Consider the following 27,053-nt stretch of genomic DNA (forward strand, 5'->3'; position numbering starts at 1 on the left):
GGCACTGAGGCCCCTTAATGTATTAACAGTGACTGTGAGTATATGTGAAGAGAGATACATAGACATGAAAAATTGGTTGAGAGGAATTTATGGCATCACAGTAGTAAAGTGTTAGATTTTTTTGTTACACGTGAGAATAAATCAATAAGTAACATGATAGGTATACCTATAGCAATACTTCTATAGCAATAAATAAAAATCATACAAACAAAAATTAAAAAAACTTAAATTTATTACAGTTATAAAAAGTTGATACATCAGTAAGTATCAACTTATTAAATTAGTAAATATATAATACTAAGACTTAATGGTAGTAATCAAATTTTTCATGGCTGCCAAATTATTTTGAAAGGATAACAAAATATGAAAAAACGAATTTCTGAAATACAATTTTAAATTATTTAACAGGTAATATTAAACTAGGTATTTTTTCTAATACATACTTATATTTCAACAAACAAAAATCAACAACATTTTGCTTATTCAAGTTTACAAAGTCATCATTGAATTCAGTTATTGCTTTTAAAAACGCATCAATAATTATGTGAGATTCCAGTATTTCTTCAGTTTTTAATACATTTATTCTGAAATGTATTATTTTATTTAACTATTGTAATAATACTTAAGTTGTATATATTTTTTAGGTACTTACTTCAGCATAATTTTGATAATATTTGATAATTTATAACAATAGTCTTTAATTCTCTCATCAACATTTATTGTTTTAAGAACACCACATTTTAGTTCATTTTCAGACGAGTTGCGTTTAAATCCATTATCATTATAAACGCATGAGCTATAAAAATCAAATGATTCTGTTAAGGTATGAAAATGATTATTAATATACATTATTTACCAAAATGTATCAACTTTTTTTGAAATATTATGCAAAATGTTGTCAATATTAGGAGCATTATTGTTTGAAATGCTTAAATGACTTAATGGATAAAACAACTTATCACCTAGTGTGGTACAATCTAGTTTCTGTTTTAAATATCTTCTAGCTTTCTGAAATTCAGTTATAAATTTTAACACAAATATAATATTATACTAATGTAATAAAATCATTGGTGATTAAATTGTGAATATAATATATTTATTGAAAATAAACTCCCATCAAGTTAAGCAAACAGAGCAATCAATGAAGTACAAAGTAAAAATAGCTATCATAGTTGAAAAAGTAAGTATGCAACTGAATACAGATAATGATATTTTATAACTATTTAATGTTATAGTCAAATTCAACTATCTTAAAATAAGACACCACAATATTTATAAATACACAGTCTGTGTAGTTGTACTATATACGGCATTTAATGTTTAAGCTTTAAATATAAATTTAAATCATATACCTAAGCATTTATTTAAGAAATAGAAATGTCGCAAGTAATAATAAAAAAAAATGGAATCAAGTATTAATAAGAACTAAGCGTTTTAAGTAAAACTAATAACTATAAGCTCTATAATTACATAAATAAATATTACAAAAATGATTGAAAAATCAATTAAGTAAATGTAACTTTGATATAATCTTCTAACTATATAAATGTGAAATGAAAATCTCTCTACAGGCTAAATTTTGGAACTCCTTTTCAGATCTTCTTGATATATTTTTAAACAAGAGTATTTCATATAGAATTTCACGGGGTCCACGATCTACCGCAGGTAGATTGCCTACCTAATAATGTACTGCTGCGAATCAGAACTTTTATTACGGGCAACAGAAAAGTTAAGATAAATTTTGAACACCATACACCGAATATTAAATAACCAACTGAATAAAGTTTGAGCCATAAAGTTGGTACATTTAACGGACAACAAAGTGCACGGGATCAGCTAGTATATATATATGCAAGGCTGGGCAAGTTAATGATTTTTTTTTACTCATTGAAGTTAAGTTAATATGCACCAACAAAAAGGTAAAAGTTAAAAGTTAATTTAACTATAGGTTAACTCAGTTAAGTTAAAAGTTAATACACACTTTTTGTTAACTTTTCATTAAGTTGAAAAAGAAATTTATTTATTTATACAACACTAGCGTACTAAATTTTTTTCCAAAACTAAATTATAAACTATAGGTGTTAATACTTTATACAGTATTTCCATATAAGTTAGATTCGAATGATATACATTTTTAACTTAAACAATTCACGGTAAATATTTTTTCACATGAAAATGAAATAGTGAAATATAATAAAATCAAAAACAAAATAAATTAACATACATTTTTTTTAAAAAGAAAAATTATTTCGTAAATTTCTTTTAAAATTAAAAATTAATTCGTTAATTTCATGTTAATTAAAAAAAAACAAATTTAGTAAGTTAACAGTTAAGCTAATGAAAAGCCAAAAGTAACTAGTTAAGTTAAAAAGATTACTCGTGTCATAATACCTCCGCTGGGAGGCCTCTACAGTCTGTTTAATCTGATTTTTTATTTTTATTTTTATTTTAACCTATGTTTACCATCAATTGTTCTTATTGTTCTCTTTTTGTAACAGATTGAATAAACATTTATGAACCAAAACAAAAAAGATAAAAAGTTAAAATAAAATTAACTTTAACTTTTTAACTCGTTAATGTCCAGCCTTTTGTAAGACCATCATTATATTTTAATTTTTAACCATGCAATTTATACATTAAGGAGTTAAATGTCTTCATTTTCTCCGTTGTGATTATTGTAAGTGCTCAAAACATTTATATTAATTAAAAGCTTACCAATCAATACATTTATTATATAAGTTGTATGCATATTTTATACTTTATAATTTATACCTAGTAACATAGGACTACTTCATGCGCAAACTTAAAACATACTGGTTAGTGGTTGATGAATCAACTGTCTTAATTATTGTAGACGGATTAGCATTAGCAAACAAAATAAAACTGACATTTTTTTGGAATATATTATCATAAGTTTCACTGTTATTCAATAGAAGTTCGCAATGGTGATCAAACAAATAATCCAATAAATATAAATTTTATAACAACAATGAAAGTCTAGTTTCAAATGTTATTTAAAAAAAACAGTTGATTTAGAGAAATTAAATATTTTATAAGATAGTTTTAGTTAAGACTTAAGATAATAAGGAATCTTACCATCAAATCATATAAAAGTACATCAGTAATATGATAATATTCATAAGGTAAAGCAATTATAGTTTCTGTAGAGTACTTGAGAAAATTGTAAAACTCAGTCCAACTAAGGCTAATTTCAGGTGCTAATGAAAAAAACAAAATTAATGGCTTGAATAATGCATACTTAATACTTAAGCTCACTCAATTATAAATAAAATGTTATGCATACAATTTAAATGTAGATTTAACTTACAGATTTGTTTAAGGTCATTAAAAAAATATTCCATACAATCCAATTGTTTTTTGGGGGCTTTAAGTAATTGATGAGGTGCTATTATATTCCAGTGGTCTTTTAACTTCACTAACAATTGAGTTAAGCTGAATGGTTTTGATAATGAGTATATTTCCCACCATAATTTTTGTTTAAGAATTGAATATTTATTATTAAGACGCACAGCACACTTTAAGACCTGTTGAATAAAAACAACAACTTATTTATAACAAGAAACATGAATAAAAATAGAACATTTTTCAGAAATAAGATTGATTCTTTAAACCACTGTATTTATCTTAAACACATGTCGTAAAAAGTATTGAAGAAATATCATCTGGCAAGTAGGTACAATATATTTTAACAAATTTCTTGTAAAGCAGTTTTACTTTTATCTATTAAAATAGGAATAAATGATAATTTATAGCAAACATAACATTAGCATTGATTGTTATATTACACAAAATTAATATGTTTAGACATGACTTCCATTTTTTCCTACTAGGATTTGTGTGAAGATGTAGACTTACTAGAATTGATCATCAAGTAATATTTGAAGAAAGTTTGCATCACCTCTTGCTCTTGCTCTTTTTTTCCATTAAGCATTTTTGGTAGAGGCATTGGTGCAAATAGGGGGGGGGGGCTTGGGGGGACTTGGTCCCCCCAGTTAAAAATCTAGTAATTAGTACTAATTTTTATATTCTGTGGTACTAAGTAATATGGCTTATGAGGAGGGGGGCTTGAGTCCCCCCCAAAAAATTTTGTTGATTGGCGCTTATGGGTAGAGGCTATGAGGAATAAGATTTAAATATAATGTAAATCATAAGCGGAAATTTGGTGAAATTACTGGGAAGGGTGAGCTTATAATGCTTAATAAATCTATAGGTGCTAAGTAATTATTAATTACAACAAGACCAACTTACATTTTACAAACTAAATAATTTAACCATAAAAAAGTACAAAAACAATTAGCTTCCTACCATTGAACTATTTATAAGAACTTTAAACAGAAATTATTTAGTCAATAAATTAATTGGATCAGAACTAATTTAATATCTTCTAAAATTGTTAATAACAATAATTAGTTAAAAATAGAATATTATTACGTATTTTAATCGAAATTGTGACGACACAACCTAGGATGACCGCTGATAAAACTGTCAAAGGTTATTTATTAAAATTAAAATGTATGGTCGTTAGATTATTAGATATTTAGGCACCCAGGAGGCTATGACCTATACTTAACACTCAGTCCCCTCAAGCCTATCCAATGATTTGTGCCTATGATACAAACTTTTCTGTGGAACATGGAAAATCAAGTTTAAGTACATAAGGTGACAGAGGTAGTACATAGTGTACGTTGTTCCCTAATTTAGGGTCTAAATTATGGTGTAGGGGCCAACAAACAATGTTAATGTAGTTTTGAAGAAATATAAGTGTTCATTGAAAATGTTAATACATATTATTTGATGCACAAATAATTATTATAAGGTCAACTGATAAGCGTTTTATAATATAAGATAATGTTTTAAAAGAGGATTAAAAATATTAGTATACTTACCCTTACTATAATATGTTCCAAATGAGGTTCAAATTTCATAATTGAATTGTTTTCAATTATTGGATAATTTTTAACAGCCTCTAAAATATAATAGTATTTTAAAATTAAGAAAAACAAAAACACTAGTCTACTAAAAATAAAAGTTATTTTTATCAGTATTTAATTGAATAATTTTTTTTCTAACTAAATTTACATACCCATATTTATTACTTAAGGCTTTTGTTTCAGAAGCAATAATGAGAACCAAAATCAAAAGTAAACATTACATAGTTTTGTACTAAATCAAAATCTATCAACTTGTATAATATACATAATTTCTTACGCATTATCCTTTAGCATCATGTTTTACTTGATGCGTGTGTTTAACATATTCTTTAATAAATTATTGGTATTAAGTATTTACATTAAAAGCTTACTAGAAACTACTTGCACTATAAAAGTCTAAATAAATCATAAAAAGCTCAAACCTGAACAATTCATAGCTGAAGTATTGACATAAATTAATAAAAGTATCCATTATATTTGAATTAATATAGAGTAATGACATTAAACAAATAAAGATTTGTTATATAACTCTGATAAATATTGAAGACAAAATACAATTCTTATATATACAGATTTCATTTTATTCAAATTAAAAATAAAGTAATTCGGCAATACATTGTTTTATAGTTAATTTCAGTCAATAGGTAAATCCTATATTTTTAAAATAATAATTTCATAAAAATAATTAAATTTAATGATCATCACTTAAATTACAACAATAACAAATGTAGTACTTATTTTAATAGATTAAATTAATAGTTATTTTATTTTTACAAAACAAAAATTTAAATTTAAGTATATAATATCTACATTTATTTGTATAATTTATATAATATAAAAAAAAATTACATACACGACATTAGGTATTTAAACATATTAGGGAAAATAATAACCTTAACTTTCCCAACACTATTGAACATGTTTTTATAAAATATACATTATTCAAATGAATAATAGATATGTAATATTATTGGACTAGTAATTATTATTAATTACATGAAGAAAAAACCATAAACAATATTAAAACCAATCTCTTTAAATTATCATTAATATAAAATGGTGGTCATTTATATGTTAGATATCTATTTAAAAAAAAAAACTATGTAAATATATATGAATCAGTTTGACAATATATTTATTATTTATTAAAAAAAAGATTGATTTAAGAATATATATATAAAAAGAGGAAAATATAATTACAACTTTGATAGTATAATTATATTTAAATTGAATTCCTTTTCAAGAAAATATATACATTTATTTGAATTATTAAAATATTTTTTAAATTTTAGGATTATATTAATCCATAATATTTAATTAGACATTTTTTGGTAAAATATGTGATTTACCAAAAGGCACCATACATTTTGTGTATAACCTTCCACTTGTAACTTGATGAAGATGCGTCAAGTATGAAGGAACCCTCCTGAAAAAATCCGAATGACAATTTTGTTGAATGATAAAATGATAATTGAAAATTAAAATTTAATGATAAATTAAAGCATATTTTTCTATTTGTTAGTTAGTCAATTATCTTTAATAACCTAGCCTAACCTAACACTATGTTGTTTATTACAGTTGAGAAATATATTAATAGTAAGTAAACTTGTATACAGAATAAAGAACAATAAGTAATTTTAATTACATATAAATATTATATAATGGAAATACCAGAATGAGTGTTCTGTAGTGTAACCGTTGGGACAATGTTGGGGGTTATTGTATGAAGCCAAAATGTTTGTGTCATCTGTGTAGGTACCAAGTGATGTATGAAGAGATTTTGGAGTGTCCTTGACAAAAACAGAGTATAAAAAAGGAGCTATATTGATTCATTGGGGACATCGGGCAAGTATTGTGAAATTTACTAAATAGCTTGATGCTCGAACTGAAAAAGTATGGGTTTCAGTGGTTTAATGGAGTGTATAATTTCAAGGTGAGCTAAACAAATTATAAAGGTTAGAATAATTTGAATGATGTTTTTGGGATGTTGTGAGATTCAAAAACACTGACAAGGTGATCGGGTAAAATATTGGCATTAACAAATAATTGGACTTACAAAAAGGAGATGATTGTCTATGGTTAATAAATTTTTTGCTGGCCTATTATAGGAACAAGTCATTAATTGAAAGATTGAATGAGACAAGCTAAAAGCTTTCGGATAAACCTGAGATTACTTGTGTTTTAAAGATTTTTGTAGCTATGTTTAGTTTTTTTTTTTAAATAGTTGAATTGTGGTTTGTCTATAGGGTATTTAAATAATTTTCACATTCAACAAGTAGGTGTTTAACATGGACAGAAATGTAATTATTATTTAAGAGTGAAAAGTGTTTGTTGTGGCGGCTAGAAAATTATATTAATTGAGGAGGTATGTATGGTGTTGATGTCAAGAGTGATTTTAAATTTATTTTTTCAGTTATTAGTTTTAGCCAAATAATATTACTCGGCATTCGTGTAGCAGGTGATCTACCACGGTTGAGTGATCTGTGAATTCGGGATGAGTGATCTACATACAAATTAAAAATATATTTTTTTAATAGTATACTATTTTTATATATAAAAACACATCATATTTTTTATTACGTCATATCATACAAATGTTTGTCAAATATCAAAAAATAAAAAAAAAATTGCTAAGTATAAAAAATTTCCAAGTACAGACCTAAACATTTTTAGTATTAATTAAACATTTAAAAAAATTATATGTTGAAGATTAACTGACCTCTACCATGCTTCAATTAGATGACTATGTAAAAGTTCCGATGTAATGCCATGCATTTTTCGAAGTATTTTAATTTTAAGATGTGACCAAATGCACCTATTGTCTGGGTGTTGGCTCCTGTTAGCGGATCGAAAAAATTTTATAGTGTGGTTTACAGTTATTATAAGCTTTATTTTTTATTAATAAATAATATATTAAAATAAATAATATATGTTTCAATTGTATATTAATAATAATAATTATAATTACAGATCACTAACTACACCTATTGTCATAAGATCACCTGATACACCTAAAAAGAAGTAGTAGATCACCTGCTACACGAATACCTATTACTCTTCCAGGACTCAGGAGTGATAGAAGTTAATTTAATATCTTTGGCACTTAGCACAAGATAAATTGGTTTGTTATCACAAGAGAGGAGATTGTCTAAATTTGTTAAATTTGCATTAAGATTATTTGATTTTGATAACGAATATATCAAGAATGTCAGGAAGTCAGATGCTGTGGGAGGGTCAGCAAGTAGATGCAGGTAGTTCACTGAGTAATTTCTAGATGATAAGAAAGTTGTAAGTGCTCAGCCTTAGGTATTGGTAGAACCATTTTGAGTTAAGGATGTTAGGAAATAGGAAATAGTAATAAGGCAGACAACTAAGAAATTATTAATTTATTAAATATTAATTAATAAAGCATCGTATATTATGTCTTATAGTCAAATAAGTAAAAGGAATAAATTGTATGAAAAATAATTTGATTTTTATGAGTTCAAAGTAATAGCAATATTTTATTATTCTGAAAATTTTTAATTTGAATTTAGATAAAATGTTGTTTAATTGTGTGAATGTGGTAATTGCTGTATGTATATTTATTTAAAAAAAAAAATACTAAGTTTTAATAATCACGAAAAAGTAAAAAACATTATTTTCAACCTACTTTATATGGGTTGCAATCGGGATACGAAAAAATAAAAAGGTCACTTTGAATTAAAATCGGGTGATCCTCGTAACATTCATTACTTACCTTAACATAAGAATTCATGCATGGCTTGAAACTGGTTTTTGGAAGACTAGGTAGTTATAATTGATTACAACATAGATTTTTAGTTTTCTAACAGAAATTTCAACATGTACATATTTGTATATTATCACTAGATATAGATAAGGTAATATAGCTAGGAATATCTTATTGTAAAAAAAAATAAATACAAATTTCTAACATAGTAACTGTAACCAATACCAAAACCGAAACCATTTAAATTTATATTTTCAATGAAGTGGTCGTACTAAAAGACATTTAGTATTTACAAGTAAATTAAAATGTTTACAATTCTTAATGGATTCTTAAAAAAACAATATATATAAAATGTTTGAATTTAAATATGGACATCATTACTTAAAAAATGCCTAATAATGTGCTTAAACATGCAGGAAAAACAAGCATTAAAACGATTAAAAATGTAGATTTTAAAAAAATAGGTTAGATAATGAAAAATATGTTTACAATATTTATTATTTCACAACGTTCCTAATAACTGAACAGTAAAACAGTATGTACCTAAATATATACTATATTAGGTAATTATTAGAAATGTTCCGGGTGAGTAACAATGTCGGTTAAAACCAAGTCTCGGGTACAGGTCGAGTAAAAATTTAGATAAATTAACAACATTATTATTAAACTTAAATAATTAGATCATATTATAGATCTCAAAATGTAAATAAAATAAAACAATAAATATTTTTTTACGTAGCATACACCGGTTGCAGTGAATAAATAGTGTAGCAATGAAAGGGTCAAGAAAAATCAAATATAATACAAAACTAAGTAGCGGTGTCATATGCTATCTACGAATTTTAATACATAAAGTTGTATGCTATCTACGTATAAATTATGTCGTATAATTATATAAAAAATCTTACTTTGTTTTAAACCAGAGCACTTCATAAATAAATGAAGATTTAAAGTTCTCATATATGAAAAGTATTTTTCATATAATTTAAAAATGTTTTGAAAACATTTGTTGTATTTACAGAGCGCCACCATTTTTTTTATACCATATTTCACCTTTATATGTTGCCAATAACATTCCATTGTTTGAGTTTCAGCTCCTGTTTGTGCATCAATGAAATTATTTTTATGATTTACGGTATCGTGGATATAGCCATGATCTTTTAAACTGCAGTAAGCTTTCAATTCATCTGAGAAAATGGTCGTCCCTGGTTCAATTTTCCTTTGAATAATTGGAAACAAAGTGGCTCGGTCTCTTTTTAGAACAATAAACAATCGACGTTCTACTATATTATCACGTCTACAACACATTCCAAACACCCACGGTCCCAGTACGTGTAAACCATAATTTCGATTGGTTATTTCAGTATCAGAACTGCTACATTCTGATTCTAAAATTTCTTTTCTAGGTTGACAATTTCCTAGACGTAGACGACCATTAATATTGATAACCACGTGTTTGGCAACATAAGTATTTTGATTTCACAAGTTGCCCATCGGAGTTTTGTTCGCGGCTAGTTTAATAACATTCCTTGAGAACGCCACCTCACACTTCATTGTTAACCCTATTGATTTTTTCACAAAATTCTTGTTTAGCTAATACACCTTTGTTTTACAAAATTCACACAAGTATCGTCAGTATAAACCATATACCAAACACACAAGTATAGTTGATAGACACAACTAATCGTTGAAACCCCTAAGTCTAACCTTGTAGAATGTAGATAAATATTATTACGATTGTATAGATAACCTAAGACGATAAATAGTATTTGTAGATAGCATACGACACTAGTATTTATTACATAGTTAAGATACAACACTAGTATTTATTGTGTAGATAGCATACGACACCGCTACCCAAAACTACAAGTGATCGAAATTAAATACAATGAAATCATAAGCTATTATACAATTGTGAATTGCTTACAAATTTAGATATTTTTATTGCTTATTAGTATAAAACGTATTGTATTATGCAATACACAAGGAGATTCTTTTAAAGATAAGCTAATTTTCTCAAAAGTTATTTATGAGTTTTGGAAATATTATTATTATTATTATAATTTATTTTAAGTTTTTTACTTTTTAAATTTTAAATTACGATTCTCGAAGCGGAAAATCTTTTACAGAATTTAAATATATAAAAATTGAATTTCAAATGAGTAATTAATAGTAGATCAATATAAATTATAACTTTTAAGTGTTTAAAGTTTAGATGACCGTATTAGTGAACCAGCATTTTGCAGGATACCCCAGCCACTGAATTTAATTTATCTAAACTTTAAATACTTATAAAATATACATTCAAAATTCAAAAAAAAAAAATGTTAATAATAGTAAAAAGATATAATGTTTTTATACTTACTTTTTGAGAAAATAAGTATTTACCTTATATTAAAAGAATTTTCTTGTAATGTATGAGCCAATCCATGAACATTAATATAATATAATCCATCAGTATAAAGTATAATATACAAGGTATTCATATGGATTGTTAATAATTACAAACAAGTTAATTTACTGACAAAAATCTACCAACTAACAACCTAATTTGGCAGTAGCTTATAAGGCTATAGAGGATTTTATATTACTGATGTTCTTAATGCATACTATAATAAATACTATATATTATACTAGATGAAGATTACAAATACGGATATCAGTCTCCTATAAAATCTTTAATAATTTATAAACTATAATTCATCAATATATTTTATCATTCAAACTTAAATTGAATTATAAATATAAATGTTAGTTACTAAGTATTTTAAAATCACATGTATGATTTTAATTTAAAAAAAGAATATTAATAATTATTTTGAACAGCAAAAATTAGAAAATTCTGAATATAACAATATGAGATATTATTACATACCCATTCTCATAATCTAATTAAATGTTGTATGTTGATATACATTTATATTTTGAACAGGTACTATACATAGTTAATAGTAAATGTTAAAATTTATTAAATTAGATTAAATAAATTTGTAATACAAATTTTTTTATTAATACTAAAATAATAAAGTTTTTGATCATGGTTCTCAAATATTTTTCTTCTATTTATATTTAATATCAAGTTAATGTAAGTAATGTAAATTTATATTTTACTGTAAAATTATAATTCGAAATTGTTTTATAAGTAAAAATCAAATAAATAGCCAAGCCCTGGAAATTAGAATTTAATTGAATAATTCACTATGAAGATAATAATCATAATAAAGTTCAATTTTAAAATTGAAACTCCTTAGTTTTTCCAGGCAAACAAATAAATATTTTTTATCAATGTTCTATGAATATATTTAGTTGAGCCATACCATTTTCACCGATAGAATTTTTCAAAAATTTTATGGAGTAGAGAAGCTTTTATCAGCTAAAGCTGTTGTCACAGATAAAATTGAGCAATTTTTAATAATCTTTTAACATTAGAAAAGATATCTCCAAACCGCAAAGCAACATTATTGCATCCAGTGTGGTTAGTTGGCTCTATTTTTTATGTCTTCTATTCATTTGTTATAACTTAAATTCTCCTTTTAATATGGATATACATTGAATTTTATTTAAATTGCCTTTACAAAATCATAAGTCGGTTTAACATCATCAAGTTTAATAATAAATACTTAAGAAGGTAACAAACATGTCAGCAAAGTTAAAATGTCTGGATTTGATTTAAACTTATCACCAACAGAAGAAAAGCAAGTTATGGAAACTTAATAAGCGCAACAATCTTTATTAGGAGCACTGTAATTAGCTGTGTATTAAGTACCCATTATTTTTATTACTGTAGGAAATACTTTTTTCCTGCAATTTAACAGGCAAAATCAAAAATGTATTTAAACTCAAATTAATTTCTTATGGCCTGAAAATGTTATCTATAACTGTGGTAATTTATCATAGCTGTTTATTACAAACTAAATATAAAATTGTAAAAAAAAATTGTTTTGGTTTTGGGTGGTATGTTGCTATAGCTCTGCATACCGGTATTAGTATCTTAACACTACCAGCTCTAAAATGAGTAAACTGTTTATTAAGAAATACTTAATTTATTTGTCTGCACTTAGGGCATTGGGCATTAGGTAAATAATATATTGTGACAATTTAAAATAATGAAAAGTTTAAATTATGTTATAAACAAATGTTATTATTTAAGCTAAAATGTAATAGCTTTCTTAATATAAGAATTTATTATATCGGTAATTTTTTTTTTTAAATTTATCCATTTTGGTCTTTACAAAATGTTTTAAAATGTTTATTTAAGTATGCTAATTATCACTATTATCATGGCCTACTCATTACTTCAAAACGTATCATTTTAAAAATTATATTTTTAATATCTTTTATCCTTATAATTTTTTAAGTTTTTACTTTTTTGCATGACAAAGCTTTAACTTCCTTGCTCTGCTCAGAATTTAAAATGTAATTTAGGATGAGTAGTTCTTGAGTTATTAGTAGAGTGCGGATTTGTATGCGTTTGCATATTTATTATGGTATGATATGCTAAGTGAATACAGAATCTGTTTCATGACATAAAAATTTAATTAACAATATTAATAGGTATACCCGTAGACATAAAAGATTTTCTCAAATATTTTAAAAATGTACATTGTCATTCAAAAAAAGTAAAACTAAAAAAAATAACAAAAATTAAAATATTTAAAAATATAATTTTTTTTACAAATGTAGTAATGATTTAAATAAATATATTCAAAAACATTAATACTTTTTGAAATAATGAGTGCCTTACATTAAATGAATCACACAGTATATCACTTACCTTGAAAAATGTCTGAGTTGTTTTGATTTGTATTTGTAACTAAATTTTGGAGCCATAATGAATTTTTTACTGATATTCCATTAACTTCTGATTTAATGCTTAAAATTTTATCATCGGTAACTAAATACTGTAAAAGATTACATTTATTTAAAATATGTAGGTATTATGTTAAATATATTATTAACCCACATGTGTTGTTTCTGTTTTATAAACGTACAACATAGCAAATTTTAAATTAATAATAATACACTTTACTTTGTTATTTTTAAAAGTAGTCAATTGACCCATGATACAATTTAAATGCAAGATTATTATCTAGAGCATTTTGGAGAATTTTATTGATATTATTTTAAAGTAAGTTATGATCATAAAATGTAGTTTCAAAAAGGTCACAACTTGATTCTTAGTAAAAATATCATCAAAAGCCTCTGAGATGCTCTAGACAATAATCTTACCCTTAAATAATTGTATAAGTCAATTCACTCTAATTTTAAGATGTATAATTGTGAACATACAATTTGCTATGTTATACGTTTGTAAGACGGAAACAACACATATGGGTGTGGTGTCCCCTTTAAGAAGTTTAAGATAGTAAAAAAGTAACTGTAGGGAATTGAGAAGTATTTTATATTACCAGATTTTGGGAGTTTTTGCTTAGTTTGCCCATATTTAAGTAATAAAATATGAAATTTTTTTTTATATTTAAAAATAAAACTATTACTTTATATTATATTAATAAAGTTATTAGTTTATTTTATAACTATATCGATGGCAACAATGCAACACAATAAGAAGAAAATTAATACGACATAAGCGCCAAAATACTAGTAATAAAATTATAGGTAAGGAAATTAATGAGGCATAAGCACCAAATTATATAATAATAGCCATTTCTAACTAATACTAATGTTTAACTAAAAAAATTGAAGAACAATTGTCTTAAATAGAGTATAACTCATCTTTTTTATTCTTATCATATTTTTTTAATTAAAAATATAATCTACAAAATGTAATTATTGTTAAAAAATAGTTTTTTGGCTCTCCTGAATAATTTTGAAAATGTCCCTTATGCCCTTTTGCATTGTCGCCATCGAAATAGTGTTAGATACATACCAAAGATTGGGCATTTTATAAAAGGCACATTCGATACAAAATATTCATAAATAAACAAATATAGTAAGAAGTCAATTACTTACTACAATGTTCACTCTCTCTTTTACAGTTATGGCACACCTTAAAATATCATCATCAGAACTCAGAGACGATTTTTTTTGTCATTGGTTGTCCTTTTAATCTTGGATGACGTTTTGAAAGCATATCTAATAACCATCGAGTGGCTTCACGTGCTCGATATCCAAGTAAATTTTCACCATTTTTTATGCAATCAAGTTCTTTTAAAACTTGCCATGGTAATACAATTGTTGGATAACCATAATCTGAATAAAATACATTTTTAAATAAATAATCTATTTAATATAAAATAAACTTAATAATTTACCAGTTAAATATTTATCTATAAGAATAGTAATTGATTTCAAATCTGATAAAAGTATATTTGTATCAATCACTAAACAGTAATTAATTCTATCACAGTGCATGATTGAATCCGGAGTCCATTCCATAGGTTCATATTCATGTTTAGTTCTTCTCAAGTTATTGACCTTATGAAATTTAATATTTTTCAGAATTAATAAATAAAAAAATCAAATGTATAAAAAATATTTTGTTGTTTACTTTTTCAACTATGTCGTCTGTTTCAATTATATCTTCCCATTCCATAGACTCATCATTATTAAATTGCGTACTAAATAAATTAAAATTATAGTTTATATTTATTAGGTTAATGAATACTAGTAAGTTTTTCAAGAGCAATTTTATATTCACTACTGTTTTATTTGTTTTTCCTTTTTTAGATTCAAAAGGTATTATAAAATACATACCTATTTGATGTGATATTTAATAACTAAATCAAATTAAATGTTATTACAATTACAAATTAATTTATTTCTTCAGTGAATATAAAACAAAACATAAAAGTGACAAGAAGGTGATTGTATTGTCAATAATATGGAAGTATCAACAAAAAATAAACATAAACAATACATAGTCTAAAAGATCTTTAGTCAAGGAATTATTAAATTAAAAGACTCTTCAAAGTATTGAATCACTGTACCATAAGCTTAATTAATATTATATTTACTAGGTATAGCAATTACATCAAAATATTGGCATCTATCATTAGTAGTAGATATAAAACCCCCATGAGGTTACTTTATAATTACTTTTTTTTAATTTCAAATGCTTGTCGATTACAAGAAGTTTGTGGCCTAACAAAACTAAAAGAGTCTATTTCCTTAGATTTTGAATTTGTTAAAATGCATCGATTTCCAAGTTTTGTTGATACAATCGTTTCTGAAGCTGTAATATGATTAATAAATACAACAATAATATTATTACTATATATTATTTTACACATAATACATAAACTATTAACTATTATTTCAAGTCATGATATAAAAAATAAAACAAATAAATCTCACCAGAAGAAGAACTAGATGAAATCATATTATTTAGAATCGGTACAATTGGTTTTTGTTGTACATTCATTAACCGTTGATCAATACATTTATTCACAGAGGAATTGTTGTTTAAAATTATTTTTTTAGTAGTCGACACAAGTCCTGGTTTTTTTTTTTTTATACTTTCATTAGGTTGGTTCAACCGTTTTATTTTATTTTTATTATTACGGCCCAATGTGTTTGTATCATGACGAATATTGTCTACTAAAAAAATTAAATGAAGATTAAAAACAATGTACATTGACAGTTAATACAAATAAATTGTAATATCATTTTTGTTAGTATAGTGTAGGTATTTCAAGTTAAAATCTTAAATTAAATTTAACAAAAATAAAATATTTCCATTTTAAACTAATAGAGTAGGTACATAACAATAATCAAAAATATAAAAAAAAATATTAATGCATGAGATGATAATTATAATGTATAGATTTTAGATTCTGAGCGAAGCGATGAATGTATTGATTTTAAACTGATGTATTTTTTTTTTGGTTTTTTTTTTGTGTCTGTTATCACCTTTTAGGACAGTAAAAGTGCTTGGATTATCTTCAACAGTAACTTTTCTGATAGGAAAGTGAATCTAGTTGGTACTTTGACGAGTCAAAAGTAAAAATTTCTCAATAGTTTTCAAACGCGACGTGAAAAACAAAAGAAAAATTAAGGAAAAACGGGAATTTTTACGCAAAATCTGTTTTCGAGAATTTTGGTTTTTGGTGCAACTCTAAAACAAATGACCGTAGGTACATGAAATTCTGACTGAATGTTTATATTAGCATTTTCTATACACCATAACAGTTTCCAAATATTTTGAGCTATTTACGGACATTTTCAGTTTTTTTTTCTATAAATATCAATAAAATGTTCTGTTTGGTAAAAAAGATTAAAAATTGAATAGAAGGCTCCTAGGTTATTGTTTCAAAAGCAGATGAAAAAAATTAAAAATCCTTAGTCACAGTTTTTATTTATAAGCATTTTAAGTTCAATTTTTGACAAAATACGGAAAAATCACGAAAAATAGCAAATTATTTTGATGAGAATTCATAAAAATTTTTCTTTTTAAATCTAAGATTTGAAAATGTAATATAAGATTACTCATAAGTTTGTCTACCTTTATCAAAAAAAAAAATGTCTAGAAGAAACTTAAATTAAATTTTTATGAGCGTCTGAAATTTATATTTTTACAACATTTGATATTTACTCGATTTCTCATGTAACAATTTTCTTATTTTATTGTAATTAAAAAACGAATGACTGTAGATACTTGAAAATTTCACTGAATGTTTATATTAGCATTTTCTATACACCATAAAATGTTGAAAATATTTTGACTCTTTTTGAGCTGTTTACGGACATTGTCAGTTTTCAATTTTTTTAGTTTTTTTTTCTATAAATATCAATAAATTTTTATTTGTTGGGTAAAAAAGCGTGAAAATTTAATATAAGACTCCTGATATATCGTTTTAATAGCAGTTGAAAAATATTAAAAATACATATGCACAATTTTTTTTTATAAGCATTTAAAGTTCAAATTTTGACAACATTTATCAAATTTATAATTTATTAATTATTTTGTGGTTAAAAATTTATAAAATGTTTAACTTTTATGGCTAAGGATTGAAAATTTAATACAAGGCTCCACGTAAATAGGTTATATATAAATTACTTTATTCACAATAATATCATCAAATATACTTGGTAAAATCATAGGCTGACTCGTTTTCGCTCAGAATCGTTTTTCTTATACAATGATATTATATCATTGAATTCAAATTTAACACCATCCATTACAGTGACCCACTTGTAACCTATTGTACAGCAGAGCGACATCCACTTATCCACCTTTTTTTAGTTATTTTTTCTATAAATATCAAGATAATTTTATTTGTTGGGTACAATAGCGTGAAAAATTAATGCAAGGCTCCTGATATATTGTTAAAATAGCAGTTGAAAAATATTAAAAATACATAGGCACAGTTTCTTTTTATAAGCATTTTAGCAGTTTGAATTTCGCCAAAATTTATCAAATTTAAAATTTAATAATTATTTTGTAGTTAAAATTTCATAAAATGTACTTTTATAGATAAGGATTGAAAATTTAAAACAAGACTCCACATAAATAGGTTATATATAAATTACTTTATTCACAATAATATCATCAAATATACTTAGTAATATCATATAGGCTGACTGACCATTTTCGCTCAGAATCGTTTTTTTTTATACAATGATATTATATCATCGAATTCAAATTTAACACCATCCATTACAGTGACCCACTAGTAACCTACTGTACAGCAGAGCGACACCTACTTGCCCACCTTTTTTTTATAAAATATATATATATATAAGAGAAACAACTTAATCTAAAGTGAACCTGTCTGTTGGGTTGCCTATATGGCACAGTGTAAAAATTCAGACATAATTGTTACAATATTATACAATATGGATAAAATTAATGAAACTAAAAAAAAGTATATAGCTGTTTATTATTATTATTTTTTGTTAATTTAAGGGTTCTAATTTTGTTGTATCATAATTTTTTTGTTGTATAAATATTATGTTACTACATATTTTTTAAAATAGTACTTTTCCATGATTAATATTTAATAAAACTAAAATGTAATAAAACAAATACAATTTTAGGTTGCTTACATTCACATGTTGATGGGTTTTTAATTATTCCACATTTCGAAACATTAAATTCATTATTATCTTTAGATTTGGCAGTCATTTGTTCTCTTGCACTTATAAGTCTATTTTGTACAGAAGTTACCCCTGAAGTTACCGATTTATCTGCATAATTAAATAATAATATCATATTAATCAAAATATAATCTTAAAACAAAAATACAATATTTATGCAAATGTTTTTGTACCAACAATTTTTTTAAATTAAATGGTAAGTGCGAAAATCATAAACAAGATGGATTTATAGAATCATCAATCCCAAAACTACAATATCCATTAAACAAAATTATTAGCTGGTTCAAAAAATGAAACTTGAAAGTAAATCCAACAACAACCGCTATTAAAATATTTACCGTAAAAAGATACAAAGACGCAGAAACATTTACATAGACAACCAGGTCAAACAACGGAATCAAAATGATGACTCAGTAAACAACTTTGTTTTTCACAATGAAAAAATATCATGAAATGTCCACATAAATAAAAATAACTGGCACAGAGCTACCTATGCCAGGATGAGAATTCTCTACAATAAATTTTAAAACAAATCATCCCTACTCCTTTTGACACTTCAATAATCAGGTCACCAGGCACGTAGCTAAGGGGGGGCCAGGGTGTGCCAGGCCCACCCTATTATGTGTCCGGCCGTAGGCCGGCCCACCCAAAGTATTCAGAAGGGCCCATTATTATACGGGGGCTTTTAATTTAAATGAAATTTCAAATTTTTAATATTGTCTAAATATTACATAAATAAAACCAAATATATCGGGTTTTAATTAGAATCTAAAATAAGTTACGTAACTAAATTCAATCCATGTCCATTTCTGGAATAAAATATGTATATTGTATTACATTTAAATTCTGTTCCTACTAAGAATCGGTGATAATTTATTTTTTATAAATCATAATATCGTCAACGATTGATTAGGAAATAATTGCTATTTAAAGCCCAACACTGGTACCATATTATTATAGTATACTAGCATGTCATGTTATTCTTATCTTATCTAGACAGTGACTGTTGTATACTTTTATGTCTATTTTTAAAATACTTTTGAGTAAGGGTATTGTCATTATATTGATTCATATAAAATTATATTATTATTATGGTCCTCAACTCGTCTGTCGAACACCCCTACAAGGTACAAGGTAATATATTTAGGTAGGGGGCCCATCTAACATTGGCCCACCTAGTGAATATTTTCTGACTACGTGCCTGCAGGTCACTGATAGGTAACCTATACCTGCCGGCTGCCCTATTTGAGAGTCAGCTTCATCTACTAAGATAAATAAGATTCAAATTCTTCCAAATATATTTCTGAGGATATACCTAAAAGCACAGTGAGGTTAGTGAATGTAAGAAAAAAGTCACTGAAAAAAAAATCCACAAAAAAAAAACCAAGAAAAAGTCATATAAAAATTAATAAATATATATAAAAAAATAATTTAAGTATTAAATTATTATTTTTAATTTTGAACATAGTTGGTCATAACATTTAAGTTTAGGAAAAAAATCCAATTTATTTATTTAAAAATATCAGTTGTTGTTGTCAATTATATTATTAATTTTATAATAATAGCAATAGTATTCTATATTAATAATGTGTTTTTTTTTTTTTTTTTTTTTGGTGTGTCTATCATCGCCTTTTGGGGCAGTAAAAATGGTTCAATTTTCAACTTCAGTTTCTTGTTCGATGGGAAAGTGAATTAAGGATGTCAAAATTTAAAATTCCTAGTAATATTTAAAAGCATGGATAAAAACCAAAAAAATAACCTAGGAAAAACGGAAATTTTTAAGCAAAATTGGTTTTCAACAAAATCATTTTCAGTTTCAAATTTAAAAAAAATATATTAATAATTTTCCAAATATATATTATAATAAACAAATAATAATAATTCAACTTAATCGGCTATGGTATTAATAATAACAATATAAATATATTAACAATAACAATAAAATTAATAATATAATTGTTAACAACTGAACATTTTTAATGAATAAATTGGATTTTTTTCATAAACTTTAATTTTATGACCAACTAACTATGTTCAAAAATTTAATTTTTTTTATGTTTAAAATTTTTATTTGACTTTTTTTTCATGACTTTTTTCGGACTACCGTGGTTAGTGGTCTATGAGGAATCATTAGATTCACAACAACACGGGAAAACCTCCCAAAAATATCCGGATCAAAAATCAATTATAAATCTTACACGCTATGCTATAAAGAACTCAGACAGAGCCCTTCACTACAACCTAGTAAGCAAAGCCCACAACAGATGTCTGCGGCCTTGACTACCGCAGGTCATCCTTCTTATGGCCACGAGGATTTTACATCTGAAGTCGACAATCAATACCAAATACGAAATATTATTTTTACTATTGTTGTTATTATCACTATCATTGAGCAATATCAACTCTATAGGTATTATTATTATTCATATTATTAATATAATTATATAATTGTATAAAAATAGTTGTAATAGCAATGCCATGGATGTGCTGAAAAATTTTGTAACTATTAATATAACATTAATTTATTTAATTAAAAACTTACATGGTGTATTAGTAATATCCTTAGTACGATCACAGTGCCCAGTATACTTAACTTCTTCAAGATGTTTTTGTACAGTCGATCTAGTTTTATACTCATTACGCTTGAAGTTATTAGTATTAGACAATTTAGAACTATGATTTTTCGTTAAAGGTATATATTGAAGACTCACATTTTTTGAAGGATTATGAGATTCTAAAGTATTACTACATTCATGCGAAATTCTATTAGATAACTTTTTATTAGCTTTTATAGCTTCTAATCGGAGTTGCATTGAACCGCCTCCTTTGAACGTTTGTTTTAAAAAACTTGTGTTACATTTAGGTTCAAAATTTGAGTTTATATTTTTAGTTTTAGTTAAGTTTTTTGGTAAAGGAATATGAGTTGAAGTTTGAATATCTGTTTTATTTATAGATGACCATTGCTTATTTGTAATTTTTGACTCTTGAGCACTACTCATTGATTTTATAACAGGCATATTTTGAACATTTATATATTCTTTTGCATTCCTACTCCTTAATAATTTTTCTTCAATATTTTGATTTTGTGCTCGTTTAGCACTTGATGAGGCATTTTTAGCAGCTTGTATGCGTTCTTCCAAAGTATTTTCGTAAGTGGTATTCCCGATTTCAATAGTATATCCAAATATATTGTTTTTGGAACTTTCCAATACTGATCTTTTTTGATTATTTTTTTCCATTGTAAATACCTGATGAAAATACATATAATTAAATATTAATCCATTAAAACTAAAGTTTTTATTTTTTATTTATTTTTTAATATAATGTATTCATGTAGCCATATGTTATGCATTATCATAATATAGCCATGGGAGGACTAATGAGTTAGAGCCAAGCAATGTGCAAACAGTTGCCGCCCCTTACAACACTGCTACAAAGAAGGACTAATTAGTTAAAAAATAAAGTAAAAATGACACAGAATAGTTTAAGGGCTTTGTCTATAGTGGGACATTTCAGCAGTATGGGTATGAGAATGCAAGAAAAAAATGATAAAAGGAGAACTGAATCCCATTGGTAGGAATTAATATAATTTGTTTGTTACTCATATTATTAATTAACTTATGGAATGAGAGATAATTTTGATAAAAATAAGAATTACTAAAGCACATACTGGATAAAATGTCCTATGGTTAATATATCCATCACTAATAAAATATACTGACATTAGACCGATTATTTAAACTAGTAATTTTTTGTTATTATTATCAGTGTGCTGTAGCACACCAAGTCAGAAAAATATATCGGGCAGGGGGGGCTGAACAATTAACAACAAATAATAATACATAACTACTTATTATAATGAAAATAATAATAATAGTATACTAAACTGTCTATACTATAGTTTATTATGTTTAACTAATAATACTGGACAATATGTCCACATCTCACAGTCATCCCCTGATTATTAGTGTGCTGTATCATGGTTAGAACTATACTGCGGCCCACGAGAGAGTATTACTGTCGCCAATGAAAACACGTTCAATTTGACGCATAGCCATGTATTTGACATACACTAAATAGCACAAAGTGAGGAAATGCCTATAGTCTGCATGCGCAAAACTGTAATACTCTCTTGTGGGCCGCAGTATAGGTATTCTAGTAAAAACCAATAAACACAACATTTGTTATTACATTAAAATATTAATATTGATTTACAAACAAATAAAAATAAAATTATAATGCCTACGATTCAAAAGTGTTTTGATATCATTAAGTAGGTAACATCAAATGAAAAATGAATAATTTTATTTGTAAAATTCTACAATCTATACATAATATATTTAGAACAATAAGCTGAAGAGTGAAGAGACAACATCTGCATGGTTAAATGTCTTATAAAATTATAAAACTAACATGTGGGCTTGATGAAGGAGCCAGTGACGGCACTTCAACAATGAGTTTAATTAGTAACAAAAAAAAAAACTATGTAAACTTAAGAAATCTTGAGAGTTGAGGCCATATATGGCGCTCAAGAATTCCTAAACGAAAACATTAAATGACTGATACTAATATATACAACCGATAAAATACTTACATATTAGTGTGGTAACGATTGGTAATAATTAATGCGAATGCATCAATACATAGGAATTGAGTGCGAGAAGCAAATAAATATAATATATTAATATAATTAATGTGCGAACGACGAACGCTGAGCTACGTACAAATTATATAACACGTAGTACGTATATAGGTTGTATAGGGTAAATAATATAATAAAATATACATTTATTATTATACTACTAACTATGTACAACGCACATCGAGAGTAGAAACTTATTTGATATTGGCATATTACTGCACATTTTCACAGAAATAATGGTTTACTGATAACAACGATTCATGATAGTTTACCTTATACCATGGCTAAATATTAATTAGTCATGCCTTACATAATATTATATGTATGTATAATATCTCAGAGGATTTAAGGATGCTGATAACAATATATTATTATCTTCGAAGCCGATTTAGTCGGCCCCACGGACTAAGATATAATGGACTGGTAACCACAGGGTTGGCGGGGATCGGAGGACGGCCACGAAAAGGTGTCATTTAGCTGATAAGAACACTGTTCTTGAAGTTTTCAGCGCTACCGGTGTTTTTATTTGGCTACACAATTTGTATATTAGTCCGTGTTTTATACAGAGGTCGCTGTGAACTCCGGGAACGCGTAGCGACCCCCCGCACTTTGCCTCTTGTACATTTGTGGCCGTGATAAGCTATTTAAGCTCGTTTCCAGTCCATTATATCTTAGTCCGTGTGTCGGCCCGATGTCACCACTGAGCATGCGCAAAACATTCCCACAATCAAGGTGTATCAATACACCTTGCCCACAATATTATGTTACCCCGTCCCGCGCCATAGTTTTCATTCCTGACGCGTGCGCAATAAATTCATCGGGGCCGAACGTATATAAGACCGTGGGCCCGACCAAATCGGCTTCAACTTTCAATCGCGGGCAACCCTTAGGGCCATTTTATCAATCATTAGTTAAATAGTTGTTTAACTAATCTTGGTTTTTAATTAACTGAAGATTAAAATAATTTTGATTTTATCAATCAAATTTATCCCGAGTTTAAGTGATCTGGGTTTTATAAACCGAAGATTTATTTACTACCAATTGAAGTTAGTAACTCGTTAATAGAAGAATGTGCCTAACTCCATATTATTAGTAAATTATTGTCTGTTATCATTTGAATCTTACAGATTTTTGCACATGTGTAAAAGTAATCATTACTTCTTGGGCCGAACGTATATAAGACCGTGGGCCCGACCAAAACGGCTTCAACTTTCAATCGCGGACAACACTAATAGAAATAGATGGAACATTAGGTATGATAAATTGATAAGAAAGAACGAAGATAGAAAAAACATAAAGTGGTAATCATATAGACCTATAAACTGTATATAAACTGTAATATCAGTACCGTAGCGAGGGTGTGGGCACTGGGGACACGTGCCCCCCCCCCCCTCGAAATTTTTTTTTGGTTGTTTTATCATATGTTTAATAAGAATTAAAAGTTAAGGCTGTCGAAAGCGAACTATTTTAAAGGAGTCGGATTTAGGAAATATTGTACATTTATCGTTAGTGCTGTGTGACTGTGTGTGTAATGACTGATCATTAGTGTATGTGAGTTCCCCGAACGCTTTATGTAATTAAAGATAAACGACGGCTAAGATTCTTGGACCTCAGTAACGTACATAAGCGCAGTCGCGTCACTTTATTTTGTGATAAAAAAATGTTCAACTCCCATGTGTCACGAAACTCCCAAAAAACAGAAGACAAATTCACCCAGTACCAAAAGTTGAATTTTGAAATGGATTTTTGATTTATAGTATTGTTTAATTAGTATAGTACCAAATTAAATTTCTTTTTTTTTCAAAATTCACTTTTACTTGAGTATTATTAAAAAAAATTCGCTTCCTACTAAACACCGAAAAAAGCGGAGAAATTCTTATATTTTTTCGGAATTAAAATTGGATTTCTGGAAGTACTTATATTTTTTTTCCGCTCATTGATCTAATTGCATAAATAACGACTAACTTTCATCAGTTTGTACTAAAGTGTACAAACAAAGAATAAAAAATAAAGAAAAGTACTTATTGAATAAAAAACTTTGTGTAAAAATAAATCTCCCAAAATCTGTAGTCTCGACAATTTTTTAAAAAATTGGTGATATTACAACAAAAACACTTCCTGAAACTCCATGTAAAAATCAGCTAAGTAAAAACAAAACAGATCTTTAAGAACTATAAAGATGTGATAATGCGTGATTTCATAAATAAATGCTAAGTAAATTGAATTAAAGTACATTTATTTTGTTTCAATAATTTATTTACTTGATGAGAAATTATATACTTTATATAATATGACAGCACACGAAATAACGTGAACAAAATAAAAAAAAGCATTAGAAGTTCATTATAATTTAAAATATTATATTGGGCATTTCTACGCAAAATAATTTCTCGCTCAGTAAATAAATTATTAAAACAAAATAAGTGTACTTTAATTCGATTTACTTAGCATTTATTTATGATATTACATCTTTATAGTGCTTAATGATCTGTTTTTTTTTACTTAGCCATTTTTTATATGAAGTTTGATGAAGTATTTTTGTTGTGATTATGTAATTTTATATTGGTTATTATTTTTTGAAGAAATTCTACTTTTATTATTTAAAAATATATTTACAATCTATACTACAGGTATAATGAGTACCTACCTAAGTGTGATCACATAAAATAACATTTGACGTAGGAACATCAATTGTAAAGTAGGAAGACTCCCAAATCCCAGCAGTTCCACCTGACAAGAAATTGGTTATTACTTAAAACTTATTAAAATTTTTTCTAATAAATTTATTTATTATTGAAACTGTATAGGTACCATACTACCATAGAGTAAAGAATATACACTATAAACGCTGGTAAGTACAATTTCTGCTAATATTATCAAATACATTCAAATATATGTATGTTTAATCAATGGTTATATTATTAGTAAGTAATTATAAATTTATGATGTGCACTAATCAGCAATATTACATTATATTTTAGTGTTAAAACAGCTGGTATAAGGAGAGAAATGCATTTTTTTTTTCATTGATGGTGATTGGGGCCAATGGGGCCCACAATCAAGTTAGGCCCCAGGGCACTCGCAGGTCTAAATCCGCACTTGCTCATAATAGTTGCTTCATGTTTTTACCACAAGGCACAATCGATAAAAGTTTAAAATATTTATAAGTCACCGCACTGAGATAGATAATATATTATACTGGAGCGCGCCGCACGTAAAAAATCCAATAAAATTAAAAAATTAATAATTTTTTTTTGTTATAACCTCTAGCGACGGCGCCCCTTTGAGGACTCAGAATTTGGCACCCCGGGGAAATTGCCCCCCGTCGCCCCCCTAAATACGCCACTGTACTCGACTCATATCTAATGGCAAACAATGATAATCTATTTATAAATGTATGCATACCAATTAATATAACGGGGAAAATCTAAAATTCTAAGGTAATAAATTATAATTTATTTTGGTACATATTGGAATAACTGAACCGATTTATAATAGCCAGTTGATTGTAAACAAATCATGTTTTTCTTCTACGAATTACAAAAATAAATCTCGTGTTTATACTGTCTAATGTTTATCTTATAGTTGATACTTGGTACTTTGATAGTATTATAATACCCATTTTGCATTTACATTTCTACTCGGCCTATACTCGATACCCGGTTGGTGTTAT

General features: G+C 26.4%; 1 protein-coding gene across 1 annotated transcript; it reads right to left on the reverse strand.

Moving 5' to 3' along the window:
• Nucleotides 1–255: 255 nt before the first annotated feature.
• Nucleotides 256–23,684, reverse strand: LOC132943712 (transcriptional protein SWT1-like). The gene is given in 17 exon segments (XM_061012772.1): nucleotides 256–379; nucleotides 444–584; nucleotides 653–796; nucleotides 857–1,008; nucleotides 3,097–3,218; nucleotides 3,329–3,545; nucleotides 4,908–4,987; nucleotides 13,457–13,583; nucleotides 14,653–14,727; nucleotides 14,729–14,892; nucleotides 14,955–15,117; nucleotides 15,191–15,260; nucleotides 15,739–15,874; nucleotides 15,997–16,239; nucleotides 18,688–18,828; nucleotides 21,281–21,986; nucleotides 23,333–23,684. Coding segments are annotated over 16 exon segments (2,754 nt in total). The 5' UTR covers nucleotides 21,978–21,986; nucleotides 23,333–23,684; the 3' UTR covers nucleotides 256–297.
• Nucleotides 23,685–27,053: the final 3,369 nt, after the last annotated feature.

Source organism: Metopolophium dirhodum, chromosome 4, assembly GCF_019925205.1.
Source record: "Metopolophium dirhodum isolate CAU chromosome 4, ASM1992520v1, whole genome shotgun sequence".
Classification (NCBI taxonomy): Eukaryota; Metazoa; Arthropoda; class Insecta; order Hemiptera; family Aphididae; genus Metopolophium; species Metopolophium dirhodum.